The sequence below is a fragment of the Oncorhynchus tshawytscha genome, linkage group LG34 (assembly GCF_018296145.1).
Source record: "Oncorhynchus tshawytscha isolate Ot180627B linkage group LG34, Otsh_v2.0, whole genome shotgun sequence".
Taxonomy (NCBI): Eukaryota; Metazoa; Chordata; class Actinopteri; order Salmoniformes; family Salmonidae; genus Oncorhynchus; species Oncorhynchus tshawytscha.
Window position 1 is genome coordinate 613,893 of NC_056462.1, and position 27,811 is coordinate 641,703.

Genomic DNA, 27,811 nt, shown 5'->3' on the forward strand with positions numbered 1-27,811 from the left:
TGGTAGGCATGGTATACAGAGCATAGCCCTATTTGGGAAAAGACCAAGTCCATATTATGGCAAGAACATCTCAAATAAGCAAAGAGAAACAACAGTCCACCATTACTTTTAGACATAAAGGTCACTCAATCCGGAAAGTTTCTTCAAGTGCAGTCGAAAAAAAGAAAAAGCGCTATGATGAAACTGGCTCTCATGAGGACCGCCATAGAAAAAGAAGACCCAGAGGTACCTCTGCTGCAGAGGATAAGTTTATTCTTCCGGCGCCGACAGAGATGGCCGCCTCGCTTCGCGTTCCTAGGAAACTATGCAGTTTTTTGTTTTTTTACGTGTTATTTCTTACATTAGTACCCCAGGTCATCTTAGGTTTCATTACATACAGTCGAGAAGAACTACTGAATATAAGATCAGCGTCAACTCACCATCAGTAAGACCAAGAATAAGTTTTTCGCGACGCGGATCCTGTGTTCTGCCTTACAAACAGGACAACGGAGTGGATCCCATGCAGCGACCCAAAAAAACAACTCCGAAAAAGAGGGAAACGAGGCGGTCTTCTGGTCAGACTACGGAGACGGGCACACCGTGCACCACTCCCTAGCATTCTTCTTGCCAATGTCCAGTCTCTTGACAACAAGGTTGATGAAATCCGAGCAAGGGTAGCATTCCAGAGGGACATCAGAGACTGTAACGTTCTTTGCTTCACGGAAACATGGCTCATTGGAGAGACGCTATCCGAGGCCGTGCAGCCAACGGGTTTCTCCACGCATCGCGCCGACAGAAACAAACATCTTTCTGGTAAGAAGGACGGGGCCTTATGGCCAATGAGACATGGTGTGATGAAAGAAACATACAGGAACTCAAATCCTTCTGTTCACCTGATTTAGAATTCCTCACAATCAAATGTAGACCGCATTATCTACCAAGAGAATTCTCTTCGATTATAATCACAGCCGTATATATCCCCCCAAGCAGACACATCGATGGCTCTGAACGAACTTTATTTAACTCTTTGCAAACTGGAAACCATTTATCCGGAGGCTGCATTCATTGTAGCTGGGGATTTTAACAAGGCTAATCTGAAAACAAGACTCCCTAAATTTTATCAGCATATCGATTGCGCAACCAGGGGTGGAAAGACCTTGGATCATTGTTACTCTAACTTCCGCGACGCATATAAGGCCCTGCCCCGCCCCCCTTTCGGAAAAACTGACCACGACTCCATTTTGTTGATCCCTGCCTACAGACAGAAACTAAAACAAGAGGCTCCCACGCTGAGGTCTGTCCAACGCTGGTCCGACCAAGCTGACTCCACACTCCAAGACTGCTTCCATCACGTGGACTGGGATATGTTTCGTATTGCGTCAGATAACAATATTGACGAATACGCTGATTCGGTGTGCGAGTTCATTAGAACGTGCGTTGAAGATGTCGTTCCCATAGCAATGATTAAAACATTCCCTAACCAGAAACCGTGGATTGATGGCAGCATTCGCGTGAAACTGAAAGCGCGAACCACTGCTTTTAATCAGGGCAAGGTGTCTGGTAACATGACCGAATACAAACAGTGCAGCTATTCCCTCCGCAAGGCTATCAAACAAGCTAAGCGTCAGTACAGAGACAAAGTAGAATCTCAATTCAATGGCTCAGACACAAGAGGCATGTGGCAGGGTCTACAGTCAATCACGGACTACAGGAAGAAATGAAGTGCTTTGAGAGACTAGTCAAGGACCATATCACCTCCACCCTACCTGACACCCTAGACCCACTCCAATTTGCTTACCGCCCAAATAGGTCCACAGACGATGCAATCTCAACCACACTGTACACTGCCCTAACCCATCTGGACAAGAGGAATACCTATGTGAGAATGCTGTTCATCGACTACAGCTCGGCATTCAACACCATAGTACCCTCCAAGCTCGTCATCAAGCTCGAGACCCTGGGTCTCGACCCCGCTCTCTGCAACTGGGTACTGGACTTCCTGACGGGCCGCCCCCAGGTGGTGAGGGTAGGCAACAACATCTCCTCCCCGCTGATCCTCAACACTGGGGCCCCACAAGGGTGCGTTCTGAGCCCTCTCCTGTACTCCCTGTTCACCCGCGACTGCGTGGCCACGCACGCCTCCAACTCCAACATCAAGTTTGCGGACGACACAACAGTGGTAGGCTTGATTACCAACAACGACGAGACGGCCTACAGGGAGGAGGTGAGGGCCCTCGGAGTGTGGTGTCAGGAAAATAACCTCACACTCAACGTCAACAAAACTAAGGAGATGATTGTGGACTTCAGCAAACAGCAGAGGGAACACCCCCCTATCCACATCGATGGAACAGTAGTGGAGAGGGTAGCAAGTTTTAAGTTCCTCGGCATACACATCACAGACAAACTGAATTGGTCCACTCACACAGACAGCATCGTGAAGAAGGCGCAGCAGCGCCTCTTCAACCTCAGGAGGCTGAAGAAATTTGGCTTGTCACCAAAAGCACTCACAAACTTCTACAGATGCACAATCGAGAGCATCCTGGCGGGCTGTATCACCGCCTGGTACGGCAACTGCTCCGCCCTCAACCGTAAGGCTCTCAGAGGGTAGTGAGGTCTGCACAACGCATCACCGGGGGCAAACTACCTGCCCTCCAGGACACCTACACCACCCGATGTTACAGGAAGGCCATAAAGATCATCAAGGACATCAACCATCCGAGCCACTGCCTGTTCACCCCGCTATCATCCAGAAGGCGAGGTCAGTACAGGTGCATCAAAGCTGGGACCGAGAGACTGAAAAACAGCTTCTATCTCAAGGCCATCAGACTGTTAAACAGCCACCACTAACATTGAGTGGCTGCTGCCAACACACTGACACTGACACTGACTCAACTCCAGCCACTTCAATAATGGGAATTGATGGGAAATGATGTAAATATATCACTAGCCACTTTAAACAATGCTACCTTATATAATGTTACTTACCCTACATTATTCATCTCATATGCATACGTATATACTGTACTCTATATCATCGACTGCATCCTTATGTAATACATGTATCACTAGCCACTTTAACTATGCCACTTTGTTTACATACTCATCTCATATGTATATACTGTACTCGATACCATCTACTGTATCTTGCCTATGCTGCTCTGTACCATCACTCATTCATATATCCTTATGTACATATTCTTTATCCCCTTACACTGTGTATAAGACAGTAGTTTGGGAATTGTTAGTTAGATTACTTGTTGGTTATTACTGCATTGTCGGAACTAGAAGCACAAGCATTTCGCTACACTCGCATTAACATTTGCTAACCATGTGTATGTGACAAATACAATTTGATTTGATTTATTAGAGTTACCAGCCTCAGAAATTGCAGCCCAAATAAATGCTTCACAGAGTTCAAGTAACAGACACATCTCAACATCAACTGTTCAGAGGAGACTGCGTGAATCAGGCTTTCATGGTCAAATTGCTGCAAATTAACCACTACTAAAGGACACCAATAAGAAGAAGAGACTTGCTTGGGCCAATAAACACGAGACGCAGAGTAGGTGAATGGATGACCTCTGCATGTCTGGTTCCCACTGAAGTATGGAGGAGGTGGTGTGGGGGTGCTTTGCTGGTGACACTGTCAGTGATTCATTTAGAATTCAAGGCACACTTAACCAGCGTGGCTACCACAGCATTCTGCAGCGATACGCCATCCCTTCTGGTTTGCACTTAGTGGGAATATAATTTGTTTTTCAACAGGACAGTGATCCAACACACCTCCTTTCTGTGTAAGGGCTATTTGACCAAGAAGGAGAGTGATGGAGTGCTGCATCAGATGACCTGGCCTCCACAATCACCCGGCCTCAATCCAATTGAGATGGTTTGGGATGAGTTGGACAGCAGAGTGAAGGAAAAGCAGCCAACAAGTGCTCAGCATATGTGGGAACTCCTTCAAGACATTTGTAAAAGCATTCCTCAAGAAGCTGGTTGAGAGAATGCCAAGAGTGTGCAAAGCTGTCATCAAGGCAAAGGGTGTTTGCTTTGAGGAATCTGAAATCTAAAATATATTTAGATTTTTCTACACTTTTTTGGTTACCATATGATTCCATATGTGTTATTTCATAGTTTTAATATCTTCACTATTATTCTACAATGTAGAAAATAGTAAAAATAAAGAAAAACCCTTGAATGAGAAGGTGTGTCCAAACTTTTAACTGGGAGTGTATATTAAAGCATTAATTAAACCTCCCACTAGAATCATCAGCCATACAAAAGTCATACTTAAACCTTAACTAGTTCTCCAGTAGGTTAGTAAGAATGACTCACCCCTTTTTACCTTTATCCAGATTACAGATTATTTGAAAATGGAACCTTTTTCAAAATACCGCCCTTTCTAAAAACAAGCCATGCACAGCCAGTTCTAATTCCAGTTTCATCCTCCAAAAAAGACTGAACAAATATTACAACAAATAATATTTTTAAATTCAAATAATGCTATATTTAAATAATGCTATATTTATATATAAAAAAACGAATTATCTTGTCAATTATATTATAAGAAAGGTGGAGTTACAGTGGGGCAAAAAAGTATTTAGTCAGCCACAAGTTCTCCAAATTAAAAAGATGAGGCCTGTAATTTTCATCATAGGTACATTTTCAACTATGACAGACAAAATTAGAAAAACAATCCAGAAAATCACATTGTAGGATTTTTAATGAATTTTTTGCAAATTATGGTGGAAAACAAGTATTTGGTCAATAACAAAAGTTTATCTCAATACTTTGTTATATACCCTTTGTTGGCAATGACAGAGGTCAAACGTTTTCTGTAAGTCTTCACAAGGTTTTCACACACTGTTGCTGGTATTTTGGCCCTTTCCTCCATGCAGATCTCCTCTAGAGCAGTGATGTTTTGGGGCTGTTGCTGGGCAACACGGACTTTCAACTCCCTCAAGATTTTCTATGGGGTTGAGATCTGGAGACTGGCTAGGCCACTCCAGGACCTTGAAATGCTTCTTACGAAGCCACTCCTTCGTTGCCCGGGCGGTGTGTTTGGGATCATTGTCATGCTGAAAGACCCAGCCACGTTTCATCTTCAATGCCCTTGCTGATGGAAGGAGGTTTTTACTCAAAATCTCACGATACATGGCCCCATTCTTTCCTTTACACGGATCAGTCGTCCTGGTCCCTTTGCAGAAAAACAGCCCCAAAGCATGAGGTTTCCACCCCATGCTTCACAGTAGGTATGGTGTTCTTTGGATGCAACTCAGCATTCTTTGTCCTCCAAACACAACGAGTTGAGTTTTTACCAAAAAGTTATATTTTGGTTTCATCTGACCATATGACATTCTCCCAATCTTCTTCTGGATCATCCAAATGCTCTCTAGCCAACTTCAGACGGACCTGGACATGTACTGACTTAAGCAGGGGGACACATCTGGCACTGCAGGATTTGAGTCCCTGGCGGTGTAGTGTGTTACTGATGGTAGGTTTTGTTACTTTGGTCCCAGCTCTTTGCAGGTCATTGACTAGGTCCCCCCGTGTGGTTCTGGGATTTTTGCTCACCATTCTTGTGATCATTTTGACCCCACGGGGTGAGATCTTGCGTGGAGCCCCAGATCAAGGGAGATTATCAGTGGTCTTGTATGTCTTCCATTTCCTAATAATTGCTCCCACAGTTGATTTCTTCAAACCAAGCTGCTTACCTATTGCAGATTCAGTCTTCCCAACCTGGTGCAGGTCTACAATTTTGTTTCTGGTGTCCTTTGACAGCTCTTTGGTCTTGGCTATAGTGGAGTTTGGAGTGTGACTGAGGTTGTGGACAGGTGTCTTTTATACTGATAACAAGTTCAAACAGCTGCCATTAATACAGGTAATGAGTGGAGGACAGAGGAGCCTCTTAAAGAAGAAGTTACAGGTCTGTGAGAGCCAGAAATCTTGCTTGTTTGTAGGTGACCAAATACTTATTTTCCACCATAATTTGCAAATACATTAATTAAAAATCCTACAATGTGATTTTCTGTTTTTTTTTGTGTGATTTTGTCTGTCATAGTTGAAGTGTACCTATGATGAAAATTACAGGCCTCTCATCTTTTTAAGTTTGATCAGTTACTGAGTCCCGGGGCTGTATTATGTAGGAGTGCTGATCTAGGATCAGTTTTGCCTTTTAGATCATAGTAATTATAAGATTATTATCGGCAGGAGGGACCTGATTTCTAGATCAGCACTCCTACTCTGAGACTCTTGATAGATATGTGCCCAGGTTCTTCTCTTCTCTCCTACAGTTCATTCGCTGACTGTTGTCTATTTCTCCCTGCTGTAGGTGATGTGTCTCCCATCAGCATGTCTCCTATCAGCCAGTCCCAGTTCATCCCACTGGGGGAGATCCTGTGTCTGGCTATCTCAGCCATGAACTCTGCTCGCAAGCCCGTCAACCAGGAGGCCCTGATGGAACACCTCGCCACATGCTTCCCAGGTACAGTAGCTACAGGATCAAATTTATAGCATTAGCTCAATGACTGTGGGTATCTCCTAGTATCTGCAGTCAGTGGGAGAAATTCAAAATGAACAAAAGAACAATGTCTAAGGGCAGCTTCTTCACCCTATACAGTTGGCCTATAATACAACCCAAGACGGTGTTCATCAGGCACTAAAAATTAAAGAAACAGACTGAAATAAGGAGGAACTACCTTGCCCTCTCCAATAAAAAACATTATTTTTCATTTTCCATTGTGAAACATTTTTTAACACTTCCGTTGCGTGCCCTAATTGACACAACCCCTGTTACCCCCTAAACACACACACACACACAATGACCTTATGGTAATGTATGCATTCATGACCCATTGATGGTTGTATAGAGGCAGTTTGTTTAAGGCATTCAAAATCCCTGACCCTTCACTCATTCCAGGGTTCTGAAAACAGACCATAATACCACACTGCAGCAGCATGTTTTATATGCTGAACAAAAAAAAATGTAAAAAATCTATTTCGGATTGTTCTTATTTTCCTCAATTAAGTTGAAAAAATAGGATGATCGAGCAGCAGTAAGGGCTCTTCGATACTGCACGGTACTGTCTTTCCAAGCTAGTCGGAAGACTTCCAGTTTGGTGTGGCGTCATTTCCATTCCAATTTTCTGGAAGCTTGCTTCAGTGCTCGAGTATTTTCTGTATACCAGGGAGCTAGTTTCTTATGAGAAATGTTTGTTGGCTTTTCATAGCCGATCATTGAGAGTATCTCTACCGCGCCTGCTGTCTCTAGAGAGTTGAAAACAGCAGGTCTGGGACAAGGTAGCACGTCCGGTGAACAGGTCAGGGTTCCATAGCCGCAGGCAGAACAGTTGAAACTGGAGCAGCAGCACGGCTAGGTGGACTGGGGACAGCAAGGAGTCATCATGCCAGATAGTCCTGAGGCATGGTCCTAGGGCTCAGGTCCTCCGAGAGAGAAATAAAGAAAGAGAGAAAGCGTTAGAGAGAGCATACTTAAATTCACACAGGACACCGGATAAGACAGGTGAAATACTCCAGATATAACAGACTGACCATATTCCCCCGACACGTAAACTACTGCAGCATAAATACTGGAGGCTGAGACAGGAGGGGTCAGGAGACAATGTGGCCCCATCCAATGATACCCATGGACAGGGCCAAACATGCAGGATATAATCCCACCCACTTTGCCAAAGCACAGCCCCCCATACCACTAGAGGGATATCTTCAACCACCATCTTACCATCCTGAGACAAGGCCGAGTATAGCCCACAAAGATCTCCACCACGGCACAACCCAAGGGGGGGGCGCCAACCCAGACAGAAAGACCACGTCAGCGACTCAACCCACTCAAGTGACGCACCCCTCCTAGGGACGGCATGGAAGAAGAGAAGCTTGAGGCATGGAAGTCTCAAAGCTTGAGACAGCTGTGGCGTTGTGTTGTGACACAACTGCACATTTTAGAGTGGCCTTTCATTGTCCCCAGCACAAGGTGCATCTGTGTAATGATTATGCTGTTTAATCATCTTCTTGATATGCCACACCTGTCAGGTGGATGGATTATCTTGGCAGATGAGAAATGTTCACTAACAGACACAGCCTATTGCACAGCCTATTGCGGACAGTCTGAGCACTGATGGAGGGATTGTGCCTTCCTGGTGTAACTCGGGCAGTTGTTTTTGCCATTCTGTACCGTTCCCGCATGTGTGAGGTTCGGATGTACCATGTTGTTATACATGGTCTGCCACTGCGAGGATGATCAGCTGTCCGTCCTGTCTCCCTGTAGTGCTGACTTAGGTGTCTCACAGTACGGACATTGCAATTTATTGCCCTGGCCACATCTGCAGTCCTCATGTCTCCTTGCAGCATGCCTAAGGCTAAGGTTCACGCAGATAAGCAGGGACCCTGGACATCTTTCTTTTGATGTTTTCCAGAGTCAGTAGAAAGGCCTCTTTTAGTGTCCTAAGTTTTCATAACCGTGACCTTAATTGCCTACCGTCTGTAAGCTGTTAGTGTCTTAACGACCATTCCACAGGTGCATGTTCATGAATTGTTTATGGTTCATTGAACAAGCATGGGAAACAGTGTTTAAACCCAAGATCTGTGAAGTTATTTGGATTTTTACAAATTATCTTTGAAAGACAGGGTCCTGAAAAGGGGACTTTATATTAGTTTATATCAACCATATTAATTTGTGGGGCATTTAGATCACAATTTTAATTTTACTAGGCAAGTCAGTTAAGAACAAATTCTTATTTTCAATGACGGCTTAGGAACAGTGGGTTAACTGCCTTGTTCAGGGGCAGAACGACAGATTTGTGCCTTGTCAGCTTGGGGAATCGGTCTTGCAACCTTTCGGGTTACTAGTCCAACGCTCTAATCACTAGGCTACGCTGCCGCCGCAAAATGTCAAAACTACAGTTGTTGCATGTGAAAACTAAAAGAATAAGTCAATCACATTTATTTATATTGCCCTTTTTATGTCAGCAGATTTCACAAAGTGCTTATACAGAAACCCAGCCTAAAACCCTAAACAAGCAATTCAGATGTAGAAGAAAGGCAGGAACCTATGAAGAAACCTAGTGAGGAACCAGGCTCTGAGGGGTGGCCAGTGCTCTTCTGGCTGTGCCGGATGGAGATTATAAGAGTACATGGCCATTAAGGCCAGATTGTTCTTCAAGATGTTCAACTGTTCATAGATGACCAGTATGGTAAAATAAGAAAGACATAGGACAAAGTGATCTTCTGTCAGAAGATGGGAATAAAAAGCAGGATCATCTTAGAAAAGCAAAGCAACTCTGACTCAATCATGCTGTGGGTTTCAGGTAAATAGATACACGATTTACATTGAAAGTTTTACTAGTGTGAATGATTTGAGTTGAATGATGATGTAATGATGAGAAGGTTGTTGGCTATTATTTGGGTAGAGAAATATGCCAGCTCTAGTGATGATAGCTCTTTAAAAATATTTTAGGAATTATGTAGAATACAGTGCATTCGGAAAGTTTTCAGACCTCTTGATTTATTCTAAAATGGATTCGATTGTTATTTCACCTCATCAATCTACACACAATAAACCATACTTTTGGGGCGGCAGTGTAGCCTAGTGGTTAGAGCATTGGACTAGTAACCGAAAGGTTGCAAGTTCAAATCCCCGAGCTGACAAGGTACAAATCTGTTGTTCTGCCCTTGAACAGGCAGTTAACCCACTGTTCCTAGGCTGTCATTGAAAATAAGAATTTGTTCTTAACTGACTTGCCTAGTAAAAAAAATACTGAAAAAGCAAAAACAGGTTTTCAGAAATGTTTGCCATTGTAAAAAAACAGAAATGTCACATTTAGATAAGTATTCAGACCTTTTACTCAGTACTTTGTTGAAGCACCTTTGGCAGTGATTGCAGGTATGATGCTACAAGCTTGGAACACCTGTATTTGGGGAGTTTCTACAATTCTTCTTTGCAGATCCTCTCAAGCTCTGTCAGGTAGGATGGGGAGGGTCGCTGCACAGCTATTTCCAGGTCTCTCCAGAGATGTTTGATCGGGTTCATGTCCAGGCGATGGATGGTCCACTCAAGGACATTCAGAGACTTGTCCCAAAGCCACTCCTGTGTTGTCTTGACTTGCATTTACCACAGATGGACTCCAATCAAGTTCTAGAAACATCTCAAGGATGATCAATGGAAACAGGGTGCACATGAGCTCAATTTCAAGTCTCATAGCAAAGGGTCTGAATACTTATGTAAATGAGGTATGTTTCTTACATTGTACATTTGCAAAAATGTCAACCTGTTTTTGCTTTAATTATGGGATATATGTCGATTGATGATAAAATATTTAATACATTTTAGAATAATGCTATAAAGTAAAAGAATGTGGAAAAGGTCTAGGGGTTTGAATACTTTCTGAATTAACTGTATGTTGACCTACTGATAGCTAGCTTTAGGCTAAAAGTACATTTCCTGAAGAAAATGTGGTGTGTAGTGCTAGCTTGTTTTAACTTCTTATGGTTGCAGGGGCAGTATTGAGTAGCTTGGATGAGAGGTGCCCAGAGTAAACAGGCATATTTATTATTAGTATTGGATAGAAAACACTCTGAAGTTTTTAAAACTGTTTGAATGATTTCTGTGAGTATAACAGGCACCTGAGAAGAAATCCAAACAGGAAGTGAGAAATCTGAGGTTGGTCGATTTTCAACCCAGGCCCTATTGAATTCACAGTGGGATATGGATGGAGTTGCACTTCCTAGGGCTTCCACTAGATGTCAACCATCTTTAGAAACTTGAATGCGGCTTCTACTGTGTTGTGGGGCTGAATAAGACCTGAATGAGTCAGGTTCCTGGCAGAGAGCCATTTCCTGGTCACGGGCATTTCACATGATATCTACCTGCGTTCCATGACTTCTCTAGACACAAAGGAATTTTCCAGTTGGAACTTTATTGAACATTTATGATAACAACACCCTAAAGATTGATTCTATACTTAGTTTGAAATGTTTCTTTGACCTGTAATATAACGTTTTGAAGTTTTTGTCCGAAGTTATGCTGGACCTGCATGAGCGTTTGGATATGTGTACCTAAACGCCCTAACAAAAGTAGCTACTTGGATATAAATAATGGACATTATCGAACAAATCAAGCATTTATTGTGGAACTAGGATTCCTGGGAGTGCATTCTGAGGAAGATCATCAAAGGTAAGGGAATATTTATAATGTGATTTCTGGTTTCTGTTGACTCCAACATGGCGGATTGTTTTATTTATTTTCTGAGCGCCTTCTCAAATTATTGCATGGTTTGCTTTTTCTGTAAAGTAAAAAAAAAAAAAAATCTGACACAGCGGTTGCATTAAGGAGAGGTATATCTATAATTCCATGTGTATCACTTGTATTATCATCTACATTTATGATGAGTATTTCTGTTGAATCGATGTGGCTATGCAAAATCACTGGATGTTTTTGGAACTAGTGAACGTAACGCAACAATGTAAACTCTGATTTTTTTTATATAAATATGAACTTTATCAAACATACATGTATTGTGTAACATGAAGTCCTATGAGTGTCATCTGATGAAGATCATCAAAGGTTAGTGATTAATTTTATCTCTATTTGTGCTTTTTGTGACTCTCTTTAGCTGGAAAAATGGCTGTGTTTTTCTGTGGCTTGGTGGTGACCTAACATAATCGTTTGTGGTGCTTTCGCTGTAAAGCCTATTTGAAATCAGACACTGTGGTGGGATTAACAACAAGATCACCTTAAAATGGTATAAGATACATGTGTGTTTTGAGGAATTTTAATTATGAGATTTCTGTTGTTTTGAATTTGGTGCCCTGCACTTTCACTGGCCGTTGTCATATCGATCCCGCTAACGGGATTGCAGCCATAAGAAGTTTAAAGTATGTATGGTTTTGAAATATGTTATAGTAGTGGTAGTGTCTGCAGTAGTAATGACGGTGACTGATTATAGTTGGAAAAAGTAGGTAGATGAAAAGATAGAATAGCCTGAATATATGAATGTTGGTTTGGTTTATCTAGCTCGAACGGTTCAAGAGTTACTGTTGGTGAATAATTTTTTTGAAATGTATGCAAATGTATATATTTGTACATTTTATTTAACTAGGAAAGTCAGATATTAAGAACAAATACTTATTTATAATGACGGCCTACACCGGCCAAACCCTAACCCAGACAACTCTGGGCCAATTGTGCGCCGGCCTATGGGACTCCCAATCAGGGCCGGTTGTGATACAGCCTGAAATTTAACCAGGGTCTGTAGTGATGCCTCTAGCACTGAACATTGGGTTTGTGTCTCTAGCTTGAACGGTTCAAGAGTTACCCAACAACAATTGTATTATATTATTAATTGTATTATATGCTAATGTATTCACCTTCAAGTAGTTATAATTTATAGTGGAGCCCATTGCTAGACCAGAGTTAGTGAGAACCAGAGCTAGCTAGCTATGCCCAGGACCAGAGCTGGGGTCAGAGGAAGTGCAGACCAGACTGGTAGTTGTGGTCAGTAGGTCTATAGTTGTGGTCAGTAGTTGTGTTGCAGGATCATTGGGCCCTACAGTATAGATGTGGTCAGTACTTGTAGTCTATATGTGGTCAGCAGTTGTGTGGTTGTAGTCAGCAGTTGTGTGGTTCAGTTGTTTTGTGATCAGTGGTTGTGGTCAGTAGTTTTGATCAGTAGTTTGGTAAGTAGCTGTATATTCAGTAGTCGTGTGGTTGTGGTCAGTAGTTTTGTAGTTGTGTTCATTAGTTGTGTGGTCATTAGTTTAGGTCAGTAGTTGTGGGGTTGTGGTCAGTAGTTTTGGTCAGTGGTTTAGTAAGTAGTTGTTTATTCAGTAGTTGTGTGGTTGTGCCAGTGGTTGTGGTTCAGTAATTGTGTGGTTGTGGTCATTAATTTAGGTCAGTGGTTGTGGTTTGGTAAGTAGTTTTGCGGTTATGGTCAGTAGTTTTTTGGTTGTGGTCAGTAGTTGTGTGGTCAGGAGTTATAGTCTGTAGTTGTGTTGTGGTAAGTAGTTGTGCGGTTGTGGTCAGTAGTTCAGGTCAGTAGTTGTGGGGTTATGGTCAGTTGTTGTGTGGTCAGTAGTTTTGTGCTTGTGGTCAGTATTTGTGTGGTCAGGACTCCTGACCACAAAACTACTGACCACAACTACTGAATACACAACTACTGACAAACTATTGACCACAACCACACAACTACTGACCACACATCTACTGAACCACAACCACACTACAGACCACAACACAACTACAGACATAACTCCTGAGTTATGGTCTGTAGTTGTGTTGGGGTCAGTAGTTATGCGGTTCTGGTCAGTAGTTATTTGGTTCAGTGGTTGTGGTCAGTAGTTATTTGGTTCAGTAGTTGAGGTCGGGAGTTATGGTCTGTAGTTGTGTTGTGGTCAGTAGTTGTGGGCATTAGTTGTGGTAATTAGTTGTGTGGTTGTGATCAGTAGTTATTGTCCGTGGTTGTGGTCAGTGGTTGTGGTTAGTAGTTTTGTGGTTGTGGTCCGTCATTTTGTGGTTGTGTGGTTCAGTAGTTGTGTGGTTAGTAGTTGAGATCAGTGGTTGTGGGCATTAGTCGTGGTCTGCAGCTGTGTTGTTGTGGTGTGTAGTGGTTGTGGTATGTTATGGTTGTGGGTAGTAGTTGGTTGTGGTCAGTAGTGGTCAGTAGCTGTGGGCAATAGTTGTGTGGTTGTGGTCAATAGTTTTATGGTTGGGGTCAGTGTCTAAACTACAATTGTTGTGTTCGAAAACTGAAAGAAGTGCAATAAGAAGTGATCGGGTGAAATATCTAGAGTGAACTTGGCAATTGTTGTCCAAGGCAGTTTTTGCTAGGCAACAGTTGCCTTGGCTAAAGCCAGTATGAGAAACATGCAAACAAACGTGTGCTTTGAAACTAAGTAAATTACTGCACTCTGACCCACAAAACGTATTTGCTAGATTCATGGTAGTGTTAGACAAAGCAAGGAAAGTGAACTTTAAAATGCTATGTATTGTTATTGGAATTTGCAGCTGTTGTTGGTAAGCAATGAATCTGCTAGCTTTTGACATTACTTACTGTATCTATAAAGAGAGAGAGCTGTAACCTATCTATTGATCGGTAGAAGCTATTCCTTATCCGCTTTCAGATTTGAATAGCAGGGAAGTAGACAAAAGTCTTACCCTTTGCCAAGTGGTCAAAGTAGAGAATGTGTTTCAAAAGTTACATTGTTGCATTTACAGTGAATGGAATGTTTGAAGTGATGATGTCACAATGGGGCCTTTAGAATTATGAGGAAATGCCATGAAAGTGGTTGGAGGACTTAAAGTATAAAATATATCAAGAAGTTGTAGGTCAGCACACTGGTCCTGAACAGTCTACTCATTTTAAAGTTTGAACAGCATTTCTAGCTTAAACGGTGTAAGTAAGAGGAGTAGCGACCTAAATAATAATAATAATAAAAAGTCAGAAGTATGACAAAGATTTAAAGTTTGGACTTTTGCTTTGCAAGTCCCACCTAAAAATACTTTACTCTTAAAATGTAAGTTCTAGAACTCTGGTTTTGAACTGCTGAATGTAAAACTAGTCTTTCCCCCGTCTGTGTTTCTCTCAGGTGTTCCAACACCGAGCTCGGAGATTCTGCGACACACCCTAAACATGCTGGTGCGAGAGAGGAAAATCTACCCAACACCTGAGGGCTACTTCATTGTTACTCCCCAGACCTACTTTATCACCCCCAACCTCATCCGATCAAACAGCAAGTGGTACCACCTGGACGACTGGCAGCAGCAACAGCAGTGTACCTCCCCACAGTCGGGCACCATCACGCCCTCCACCCCGGGCTGCGTGAGGGAGAGGCCCAACCAGAAGAACCACGGGGACTCCTACAACACGTACCGCGATGATACGCCCATCCCTCAAGCCCCCACTTACCAGAGGAAGTCTCCCAAGGAGCCTCGGGGAGACCCCCCCTCCTACCCTCAGCCCCCTCCGACTCCCATTCAGATACCGACGTCACAGTTGCAAGATCCTTTGACGGACAAGAGCAAGAGTAATGCCCCCTTCCCCTACAAGACCGACACACTGACCAAAAAAAAGGAGGGTGGTGGCGGCAGCAGTGCCGAGAAGCAGTCAAAGAAGTTTGGGCTGAAGCTGTTCAGGTTGAGCTTCAAGAAGGACAAGCTGAGGCAGCTGGCCACGTTCTCGGCCCAGTTCCCTCCCGAGGAATGGCCCCTCCGCGATGAAGATGCGCCTGCCATCACCATCCCCCGCACTGTGGAGATGGAGATCATCCGGCGGATCAACCCGGACCTGACGGTGGAGAATGTGGCGCGCCACACGGCCGTGATGAAGAGGCTGGAGGAGGAGCGTGCCCAGAGGAGAAAAGCAGGCAGCTCGGCTGAGCACAGTGCACGCAGCCGGAGGAGTCGTGGTCACCGTCGGGTGCCGCACGGCAAGTCCCGTTCACACAGCAAGACGCGCGCTTCCCGGGGCGACCCTTCCGATAGTTCCAACCTGGACATGGCCATGGTAGACAGGGATTACAGCCGCTTCTTCAGCCACTCGCTGGTGCGCTCCCCGCGTGAGGCCATGTACACCTTGGAGCGCAAAAGAAGTGGTGGGACTTACGTAGTTCACAGCAACCCCAACATCACAGAGTCCCACTTCCCCATCACCCCGGAGTGGGACGTGTCCGGGGAGTTGGCGAAAAGGAGGACAGAGATGCCTTTCCCCGAGCCCTCGCGCGGGACGTCCAGCGGGAGAGTGCACCGAAGCCACAGTCACACTCAAGAAGGAAGGAAGTCACGCGACGAGCTGACCGACCAGGCTAAGGAAAGGTCCCGCTCCATGGATAACGCTTTGAGCCCTCTGGACGGAATGGGCCCCTCCTCTTTGGGGATGTCAGAGGACTATGAGCGTAGTCCCGATGAACGAAGTCGTTACTACACAGACGATGGGACTTTGCGGGCCTCCCAGAAGTCACCCCACTACTCAAGGATCATGTTCTCGGCTGCTAAGTTCAATTCTGAAATGTGTGTGCCTGATGTGGGGAAGGGGAGCCTGGGGAAGGGGAGCCTGGGGAAGGGGAGCCTGGGGAAGGGGAGCCTGGGGAAGGGGAGCCTGGGGAAGGGGAGCCTGGGGAAGGGGAGCCTGGGGAAGGGGAGCTTGGACGAGTCTAGGATCCGAAGCCCACTGGAAAGGAATAAGAGCAGAGACAGCTTGCCGGCCTACAGTGATCTGAAGGGACTCTCGCCCAAGTCCTCGGCGGACGACTACTTCCAGTGCAATACGTCAAACGAAACAATCCTTACCGCCCCTTCACCTCTGTCAAAAGCAGACCACGACACGTTAACCTCGTCTGAGGGAATCCGGAAGGGCACTCCAGCTGATCGCCACACACCTCACCTTACCTCTCCCCTCACGATGGAATACAAAGAGGACTCTTTGGCAAAGGGGCAAAACGGCTCAAACCGATCAACACCAAGCCAGACCCCAGAGCCCATGACTAACGGACGTTTGACACAACACCAACACAACGTAGACCCTGGAGGGGGAGGCGGTGGTGGCGTGGCAGACAAGAGGAAGGAGATCTTCAGCAAGGACACTTTGTTCAAGCCTCCACACAACACATTGACTGCAGGCTACGTGGAGGGCACCTACACCAAGTCGGGCACCCTGCGAAAGACCCCACACATCAAATCAGCCGAGGTCCTTGACAATCTAGAGGCCCAGCAGCCTTCGAATTCAGCAGCTTCCCCCGCTTCCGCCTTGGTCCCCCAGGGCTCCGAGCCAGTGGTCCCGTCAGCCTCCGAGGCCGCCTTTGACTACTACAATGTGTCGGATGATGACGAGGAGGTGATGGCAGAGGACACCGCGCGGAAGGAGTTAGTGGTGGCAGAGGGCAAAGGGCACGGGGAGGGTGGAGGTGGAGTTGGAACCATGCAGTGGCTTCTGGAGCGGGAGAAGGAGCATGATCTGCAGCGCAAGTTTGAGACTAACCTCACGCTGCTCAGCCCCAAGGAGACAGAAAACAGTAGCAGCCAGAAGTCAGCGCATTCAGCACGTCTGGATAGCATGGACAGCAGCAGCGTGACTGTAGACAGTGGATTCAACTCCCCAAGGTAAGCTGAACCTAGTCTGTCCACTACAGCAACCAGAGGGTTATGACCAAAGAATACATATAGAACGTGGATATCATCACAATCTGTAAAATGTAAACACAACTGGAGACAACTTTTGGATGTATGTTTTGTACACTCCACTACGTATTTATTTACACAGTGACACTAAATATTTGAATTTGGCTCTTTACACCAGCATTTTGGATTTGAGATCAAATATTTTATATGTGGCGACAGTACAAAATGTCACCTTTTATCTGAGGGTATTTTCATGCCTGTTTTACTGTTTAGATAATGAATGCAATTTATGTAACTAGTCCCTCCATTTGAAGGTGTCATTTGGACAAATTCATTTATGTTCAATTTAGTCAAAAGTTTAGTATTTAGTCCCATATTCCTAGCATGCAATGACTACATTAAGCTTGCAACTCTACAAACGTATTGGACGCATTTGCAGTTTGTTGATCTCAAATCCAAAATGCTGGAGGATAGAGACAAATTAAAAGTTTTAGCATCACTGTCCAAATAAATACCTATGTTTTTGGCACAACATTGTTACGGTATCTTACAAAAAAAATGTATTTAACCTTTAAGGCAAGTCAGTTAAGAACAAATTAATATTTACCTTGATGGCCTTTTGCCTATCTAGCAAAACAGTGTAGGAGCAGTTGCTAACTAACTGTAAAGAACTCGCTAACTGTGGGGGAAAACATTTCACTTACTTAGTTAGCCAGGTAGTGTACCTCTATTTTCTAGCAAACATAATGTTGCCTCCCAAAGGGATAAGGTGGCTCCACTAAGGTTTTATTTGGATGTTTGTGATGTGTCCGCTTTCCAAGCGTATTAGCATTAGTAGAACAGACCCATTCTAAGCAATGTACACAGTAGTAGCATGCCAGTGGCTTGGCCATCCTATCCATGCATCATGTTACCACACACACTTGCTCAGAGCAGCTGTCTTTAGAATGGTATTAAAGTGATACTTCAAGATTTTTCCAATGAGGTCCTTTATCTACTTCCCTGGAGTCAGATGAACTCGTGGATACCATGTTTATGTCTGTAAGTCCAGTATGAAGTAAGCTAACTAGCATTAGCATAATGACTGGAGGTCTATAGGTATCTCGCTAGCACACAGAGAGACGTAAAAATTATGATTTTCTTTGTCACTGGCCTACACACAATATACCATAATGTGAAAGTGGAATTGTTTTTCGACATTTTTACAAATTACAAAAAAATTATAAAAGCTGACATGTCTTGAGTCAATAAGTATTCAACCCCTTTGGTATAGCAAGTCTAAATAAGTTCAGGAGTAAAAATGTGCTTGATTTTTGAATGACTACCTCATCTACATTATGTACCCCACACATACAATTATCTGTAAGATCCCTGAATTTCAAACACAGATTCAACCAGAAAGACCAGGGAGGGCACCTGGTAGATGGGTAAATAAAATAAGACATTGAAAATCCCTTACATTTTGGATGGTTTATCAATACACCCAGTCACTACAAAGATACAGGTGACCTGTATCTTTGAGAGGAAGGAAGGAAACCGCTCAGGTATTTCATCATGAGGCCAATGGTGACTTTAAAACAGTTAAAGTTTAATGGCTGTGATAAGAGAAACTGACGATGGAACAACAATATTGTAGTTACTCCACAATACTAACCTAATTGACAGAGTGAAAAGAAGGAAGCCTGTACAGAATAAAAAAATATTCCAATATATGCATCCACTGTTTGCAATAAGTCACTAAAGTTATACTGCAAACAATGTGGCAAAGCAATTACATTTTTGTCCTGAATACAAAGTGTGATGTTTGGGGGAAATCCAATACAATACATTTCTGAGTTCCACTCTCCATATTTTCAAGCATAGTGGTGGCATCATGTTATGGGTATGCTTGTAATTGTTAAGGACTGGGGAGTTTTTCAGGATAAAAAAGAAACGGAATGCCACTAATCACATTCAAAATCCTAGAGAAAAACCTGGCTCAGTCTGCTTTCCACCAGACACTGGCAGATTAATTCACCTTTCAGGAGGACAATAACCTAAAATACAAGGCCAAATTTCCACTGGAGTTTCTTACCAAGAAGACAGTGAATGTTCCTGAGTTGTCGAGTTACAGTTTTGACTTAGATCTGCTTGAGAATCTATGGCAAGACCTAAAAATGGTTGAATAGTAATGATCAATTTGACAGAGCCTGAAGAATTTTGAAAGTAATTAGTGGCTAAATGCTGCGCAATCCAGGTATTCAAAGTTTTTAGAGACTAACCCAGAATGACTCATTACAAAAAATTAATTACAACTGTAATTGCTGCCAAAGGTGACTCTAACATGTATGTTACAGTTGTATCTTTAATGAATTTTTTACAAATGTCAGAATTTTTCTTTCACTTTGACATTAGAGTATTTGGTATAGATCGTTGACAAAAAAGGACAATTAAATCCATTTTAATCCCACTTTGTAACACAATGTGGACAAAGTCAAGCGGTGTTAATACTTTATGATAGCACTGTACAGTGGGGCAAAAAAGTATTTTGTCAGCCACCAATTGTGCAAGTTCTCCCACTTAAAAATATGAGAGAGGCCTGTAATTTTCATCATAGGTACACTTAAACTATGACAGACAAAATCCAGAAAATCACATTGTAGGATTTTTAATGAATTTATTTGCAAATGATGGTGGAAAATAAGTATTTGGTCAATAACAAAAGTTTATCTCAATACATATATACCCTTTGTTGGCAATGACAGAGGTCAAATGTTTTCTGTAAGTCTTCACAAGGTTTTCACACACTGTTGCTGGTATTTTGGCCCATTCCTCCATGCAGATCTCCTCTAGAGCAGTGATGTTTGGGGTCTGTTGCTGGGCAACACGGACTTTCAACTCCCTCCAAAGATTTTCTATGGGGTTGAGATCTGGAGACTGGCTAGGCCACTCCAGGACCTTGAAATGCTTCTTACGAAGTCACTCCTTCATTGCCCGGGTGGTGTGTTTGGGATCATTGTCATGCTGAAAGACCCAGCCACGTTTCATCTTCAATGCCCTTGCTGATGGAAGGAGGTTTTCATTCAAAATCTCATGATACATGGCCCCATTCATTCTTTCCTTTACATGGATCAGTCGTCCTGGTCCCTTTGCAGAAAAACAGCCCCAAAGCATGATGTTTCCACCCCCATGCTTCACAGTAGGTATGGTGTTTTTTGGATGCAACTCAGCATTCTTTGTCCTCCAAACACGACGAGTTGAGTTTTTACCAAAAAGTTCTATTTTGGTTTCATCTGTACATATGACATTCTCCCAATCTTCTTCTGGATCATCCAAATGCTCTCTAGCAAACTTCAGACGGGCCTGGACATGTACTGGCTTAAGCAGGGGGACACGTCTGGCAGTGCAGCATTTGAGTCCCTGGCGGCGTAGTGTGTTACTGATGGTAGGCTTTGTTACTTTGGTCCCAGCTCTCTGCAGGTCATTGACTAGGTCCCCTCGTGTGGTTCTGGGATTTTTGCTCACCATTCTTGTGATCATTTTGACCCCACGGGGTGAGATCTTGCGTGGAGCCCCAGATCGAGGGAGATTCAGTGGTCTTGTATATCTTCCATTTCCTAATAATTGTTGATTTCTTCAAACCAAGCTGCTTACCTATTGCAGATTCAGTCTTCCCAACCTGGTGCAGGTCTACAATTTTGTTTCTGGTGTCCTTTGACAGCTCTTTGGTCTTGGCTATAGTGGAGTTTGGAGTGTGACTGAGGTTGTGGACAGGTGTCTTTTATACTGATAACAAGTTCAAACAGCTGCCATTAATACAGGTAATGAGTGGAGGACAGAGGAGCCTCTTTTTAAAGAAGTTACAGGTCTGTGAGAGCCAGAAATCTTGCTTGTTTGTAGGTGACCAAATACTTATTTTCCACCATAATTTGCAAATAAATTAATTTATGAATCCTACAATGTGATTTTCTGGACTTTTTTCCCCTAATTTTGTCTGTCATAGTTGAAGTGTACCTATGATGAAAATTACAGGCCTCATCTTTTTAAGTGGGAGAACTTGCACAATTGGCGGCTGACTAAATTATTTTTTGCACCACTGTATATGTCACATTTTAGCTATATTCGATTTAGTAATGTTTTTTTGAAGGACGCATAAAATGGCTTAGTAGTGTTTCTTACTTTGTCATAAACCCAAAAACTTCAGTTGCAAGGATGTTTAGATTTTTTTTTGCTATTGTTGTCAACCTTGTGAACACAAACTAATCGTAATTAAGCCGAACCTTTTAGTTGCGGTGACCATGCTAATTAGCGGTACAAATGCTCACTAGCAGTGTTGAGCAGCTGCTAGAAGCAAAGGAATCAAATTCTGTCTAAATGTAGCGAGTACTTTTGGGTGTCAGGGAAAATGTATGGACTAAAAATTACATTTTTTTTTAGGAATGTAGTGAAGTAAAAGTGAAAGTTGCCAAAAATGTAAATAGTAAAGTAGTGCAGATACCCCAAAAAACTACTTAAGTAGGACTTTAAAGTATTTTTACTTAAGTACTTCACACCACTGCTGTATGGTGCCCTGGAAATGTATTGTAGTTGAGTAGCCAGCCTAGGCTACTGCTCAAATGTTGCCTTAATAGGCCTACGTTTACCCTTTGTATGGTGTTTTGTTACAGGTTTCGTTTTTTGGTTATTCATTGTCAAGCTTTAAATACCGAAGCCAGACTGCAACATTTTAATAGACTAGGATGTGGCATGTGTCTGTGCGCGTTTCCTCCGCTGCACTCTATAAATGGGAAACACTTACAGTTGAAGTCGGAAATGTACATACAGCTTAGCCAAATACATATCAATTAAGTTTTCACAATTCCTGACATTTAATTCTAGTAAAATTTCCCCGTCTTAGGTCAGTTAAGATCACCACTGTATTTTAAGAATGTGAAATGTCAGAACAATAATAGTGAATGATTTATTTAAACTTTTATTTCTTTCATAACATTCCCAGTCGGGCAGAAGTTTACATACGTTTACATACACTCAATTAGTATTTGGTAGCATTGCCTTTAAATTGTTTAACTTGGGTCAAATGTTTCAGGTAGCCTTCCATAAGCTTCCCACCATAAATTGGGTGAATTTTGGCCCATTCCTCCTGACACAGCTGGTGTAACTGAGTCCGGTTTGTAGGCCTCCTTGCTCGCACACACTTTTTCAGTTCTGCCCACAAATGTTCTATGGGATTGAGGTCAGGGATTTGTGATGGCCACTCCAATACCTTGACTTTGTTGTCCTTAACTTCTTGCGGATCAGTGGATCAGTTTACCGTCCCACCTGGCCAACATCCGGTGAAATTGCAGAGCGCCAATTCAAATTAAATTATGATAATTATTAAACGTTTATGAAATCACAAGTGCAATACATCAAAATAAAGCTTAAATTGTTGTTAATCCAGCCACCGTGTCAGATTTCAAAAAGCCTTCACAGTGAAAGCAAACCATGCGATTATCTGAGGACAGCGCCCAGTACACAAATGCATAACAAATCATTTTCAACCAGGGAGTTGCCAGATATAATATAATATATATGCCTTACCTTTGAAGATCTTCTTCTGTTGGCACTCCAAAATGTCCCAGTTACATTACAAATGGTCCTTTTGTTCGATAAACTCCTTTATATCCATAAAAGTTTAGCTGGCGCACTTCAGTCAATAATCCACTCGTTTTCCCTCCTTCATCATGCATACAAAATGAATCCCAAACGTTACCAATAAACTCCAAACAAGTCAATCAACGTTTATAATCAACCCTTAGGTACCCTAATACGCAAATAAACAATCAAATTTAAGACGGAGAATCATTATTGTCTTTACTGGAGAAAAATACCAAAGAATGCGCTCTCATTCATGCGCTTGGACCCACTACAGCCAAAATGGGAGCCACCTAGAAAAACTACAATTTCTGGGCCATTTTTACAAAAACCAGTCTGACAGTCTTTCTAAAGACTGTTGACATCTAATGGAAGCCCTAGGAACTGCAATCGTGCACGATTTTGCCCTATTATAAAAGTGCCAGCCATTGAAATCAGTGGTAGGATGAACATTTTTTTGGGGGGGATGGTTTGTCCTCTGGGTTTTGCCTGCCATTTCATTTCTGTTATACTCACAGACATTATTGTAACAGTTTTAGAAACTTTAGAGTGTTTTCTATCCACATCTACCTATTATATGCATATCCTAGCTTCTGGGCCTGAGTAGCAGGCAGTTTACTTTGGGAACACTTATCATCTGGATGTAAAAATACCGCCCCCTATCCCAAGAGAAATTAAGCCATTTTGCCACAACTTTGGAAGTATTCTTGGGGTCATTGTCCATTTGGAAGACCCATTTGCGATCGAGCTTTAACTTCCTGACTGATGTCCTCATAATTTTCCTCCCTCATTTTGTGAAATGCACCAGTCCCGTGCTTCACACGGTTGGGATGGTGTTCTTTGGCTTGCAAGCCTCCCCCTCTTTCCTCCAAACATAACAATTGTCATTATGGCCAAACAGTTCTATTTTTGTTTCATCGGACCAGAGAACATTTCTTAAAAAATTACCATCTTTGTCCCCATGTACAGTTGCAAACTGTAGTCTGGCTTTTTTTATGGTGGTTTTGGAGCAGTAGCTTCTTCCTTGCTGAGCGGCCTGTCAGGTTATGTCGATATAGGACTCGTTTTACTGTGGATATAGATATGTTTGTACCTGTTTCCTCCAGCATCTTCACAAGGTCCTTTGCTATTGTTCTGGGATTGATTTGCACTTTTCGCACAAGTACGTTCATCTCTAGGAGACAGAACGGGTCTCCTTCCTGAGCGGTATGACAGCTGCGTGGTCCCATGGTTATTTGTACGTGCGTACTATTGATTGTACAGATGATCGTGGTACCTTCAGACGTTTGGGAATTGCTCCCAAGGATGACGTTTTTGTCTGATTTCTTTTGATTTTCCTATGATGTCAAGCAAAGAAGCACTGAGTTTGAAGGTAGGCCTTGAAATACATCCACAGGTACATCTCCAATTGGCTCAAATGATGTCAATTAGCCCATCAGAAGCTTCTACAGTCATGACATAATTTTCTGGAATTTTCCAAGCTTTTTAAAGGCACAGTGAACCTAGTGTATGTAAACTTCAGACTGGAATTGTGATAAGTGAAATAATATTTTGTTTATTGTTGGAAAAATGACTTGTCATGCACAAAGTCCTAACCAACTTGCCAAAACTATAGTTTGTTGACAAGAAATTTGTGGAGTGGTTGAAAAATTAGTTTTAATGAATCCAACCTAAGTGTATGTAAACTTCTGACTTCAACTGTAACCAGCACAATTTGGGAGCGTATCAGGTTGTAATTTCTGTTGATATAAACGGTTGACTCATTATACTTGCGTGTGTCCTGATTTATACTCATGTATTCAACTTTTTGACAACACTTTCTGTAGTACAGCAATAACGTAGTTTCAACAACACAATCAGTGCCATTAAGGAGAACAATTGGGGATGCTGCAAATGTTTAGTAATGATATGATACAGTGCGCTGGCTGGCTCGTGGGTGTCTGTGGGTCTGGGAGGAGCTGTGTGTGTGTGTGTGTCTAGGAAGAGAAATGTGTGGCAATGCACTGCCTTTGGAGCACAGCATGTTGGCTGTGCATGCTTCACGGCAAAATGATTTGACAACCCAAATCATTGCCCAGGCCAGATAGAAATGTGTCACAGGCTGGATCCGGCCCACGGTCCTTGTGTTTGACACATGAGGTTTGGGATAGCCAAATTACAATTTTACACATTACCTTGAAAGAAGTCTTTGGACAAGCCTTTGCACCCAACCGCTAATATTATTCTAACCAAAACACAATGTCCCCAAGTTAGTATGGTGTAAATTGCATGCCCAAATCCTCCCAAAGTAACTCTCAACTAAGTCATAGAGCTACACAATCCCATTTTTGGTTAGAAAATGAAGCTGTTGGTGGCAGTGGCTAGTTTGCTTCCCACTTATTGCAAGTCTCTGTTGTCCGCATCCTCTAATTTTCTTTCTCTCCTCTCCTTCTCTTTACTACACGGACGTGTCTCCCTATTACTGTCGTGGCAGGACACGTGAAAGCCTGGCTTCCAACACGTCGAGCATCATGGAGAGCAATAGACGACAGAATCCAGCATTGAGTCCGGGCCACATGGGCACCACCAGCAACGGTCCACCGTTCAGCTTTCGCGCCATTCCTGAACCCCCCCGTACTGCACAGCCTGAGAAACTGCAGAAGTCTTCAACCTGCCTGGCGTCCATCACCAGCGTCTGACCTGATATACAGACTGACAGACATCAAGGCCTGAGATGGAGGAGGTGGATTATTAAGGTTATGGTAGGGACTGTTGGGGGTAATGGGCGGGGGGGTGGAGAAGGCAGAAGTTGGGTCACGTTGTGCCCCCACCTTCTCCTCACCCATCCACACACACATGTCCACCCTCCCACACCCAACCCCCAGAAAATCCAACTACTACTGGGACTGTTAACCTCACAGGCATGGCTTCCAGAGACTGTTCCCACAGCTTCAAAAACTTCACTGCAAAAAACAAACAAATAAAATGACAACCACGAAATAACAAAAACTAGATTCACCAGATTCATTTTGTCTCCCATTGCAAGAGAGCCGATCAGGAATTATCTTGATTTGGATTATATCAACTTTCATTTTTTGGGGGGGATTTCCAGATTCCTCAGTGTTGGTATTAGAGAAATGTTGATACATTTAGGATTGGAGTCACATTTGGGAAAATCTATACTTTTACATGTTATTTCCAATCCATGTCCAATGAAATGTTTTCTATCAAGAATTAGAAATAATTTATCAGGAGAATTATCATATTTGTATGTTGATGCACAGTATTAAAAATAATGAAGGAAGAGATGAGAAGGTGGAAAGGCAAAATGTCAGAGGTTTCGATTTGTGTAGCGCAAAGCAAAATAGGCTATTGTAGTTCTATCCATACAGTATAATTTATTCATAAGTACAATAATGTATACTCAAATCTTTTTTTTAATATTTAAATGACCAAAATGAAATCGTTAAAACGAATATTGACAATTTAGTAAAGGAAAACAGTTGTTTTACATTGTTAGTTGAATTATTAAGTTTCCATCCTGAAGCACTAATGTGCCTTTTCTGTGGTATTTATGACTAAATTTAAAAAAAAATAATAATAATCTTTATCCAACATATAATCTCAGGTCATAAGAATATTTTCTTGAACACATGCACACACACTCTGTCTGTAATCTTGTTGGAGGTGTGTGAGGAGATGGCCTCGCTAATTAGTGGCTTGCTGAGTGTTGTAATTGGTTTGACAGGACTTTACTTTTATGTTTGTTTCAGATGCGTTTGCCTTTTCACAACATGTTTGCCAGAGTATGCATAGATAGACCATAAAATAAATGGTTGCAGCGGGTGCAAATTGTAACTATATATCCCAGGGGTATAGGACAGACAAACACCTTGTTTCCCTTAACATGTTTATCACTATCATTGCCAGAGCCATCAAGGCATTTATACAACTTATGTCTGCGGTGTTTATCTGAAATTAAATGTTTTATGAAATTGATCAGCTCCTAAATTGTTTTGCAAATTGCAAAATCTCTCCAAATATTAGAGCATGCGGACTAGTGATGGCTACCTTGCAAGAGAATAGTGAAGAGTTATTGCAGTCTTGCCTCTTTATTCACAATATTGTTTGTATCACAATACTGTAAGTATTGTGTATTGGAAATTTGTTTATCTTGTACAGATGCTAAGATTTCTATAATGAAACGCTCTATTCAATCCGTAACGCTGAAGATCTGCTTTATAGCGTGACTGACAATTAAAGGCAATGTTTTGAAAGGACTTTACTTTATTGTAAATTGTCCTGAAACAAGTCCATGCATCAAAGCTACATTAGGGGTTAAGTTAATGACCTCCCACATGCAGAATTGCAATGTGCATTATTGAAGGAATTGATATATTGATTTTATGATGCCCATAAAACACAGTAAGTTTATCAATCTTGCATGATCGTGATCAATTAATGAACTACACATCCAATTGTATTCACTTCTACTTTGAAACTCTTTAAAAAAAAAGTTATCAACAGTCTCCTCCCAGTGGGCAAAAATGTTGGTTGAAATGTGATTAAAGTTATGTCATATAACCTGACTACAACCAGTTAAAGATACCTTTTTCATAACAACATCAAGATGCCTGGGAAAGACTGCATAACCTGAATACAACGAGGTAAAGGCGTCTTTTTATGGTAGTTAAAAAAATATAAAAACATTTATTTTACAGTCATTAGCTAATGACCTAACAAAATATGACCATGACATCACAAAATGTGAACCTGACGACACTACAACCGGTTTTGCCCGCTGGGATGATTGTAAGGCAAGAAGATTCAATTTTTGTCATGACACAAACAGTGGTGTTCATTATAAAACAAGTGACATATCAACATGCTTGTGAATGTCATATATCACAAAGGCTATGTCAATCACTTAATCAATGTCTGGTAACTATAGGCCAAAGGATGATCATGATCACACTTGATAAAAGATTCTGTGAAATCCTAGATTATTATCAAGTTAGTAACAGTGAGACAGAGTGGAGACAAAGGGAAAGATTAAATAATGGATAATGTAGATTAATCAATATAAGCATAGATTTTGTTTGCAGCCTCCATACAAAA

The 27,811-nt window shown here is 42.4% G+C and overlaps 1 protein-coding gene across 1 annotated transcript in view; it reads left to right on the forward strand.

Moving 5' to 3' along the window:
- Positions 1-26,973, forward strand: part of LOC112231664 (storkhead-box protein 2) — a 41,892-nt gene extending 14,919 nt beyond the window's left edge. The window contains exons 2-5 of the mRNA XM_024398364.2: positions 6,308-6,460; positions 14,575-16,007; positions 16,107-17,083; positions 25,188-26,973. Coding sequence (XP_024254132.1) covers positions 6,308-6,460; positions 14,575-16,007; positions 16,107-17,083; positions 25,188-25,392 — 2,768 coding nt within the window. The 3' untranslated portion in view covers positions 25,393-26,973. The remainder of the gene's footprint in view (positions 1-6,307; positions 6,461-14,574; positions 16,008-16,106; positions 17,084-25,187) is intronic.
- Positions 26,974-27,811: the final 838 nt, after the last annotated feature.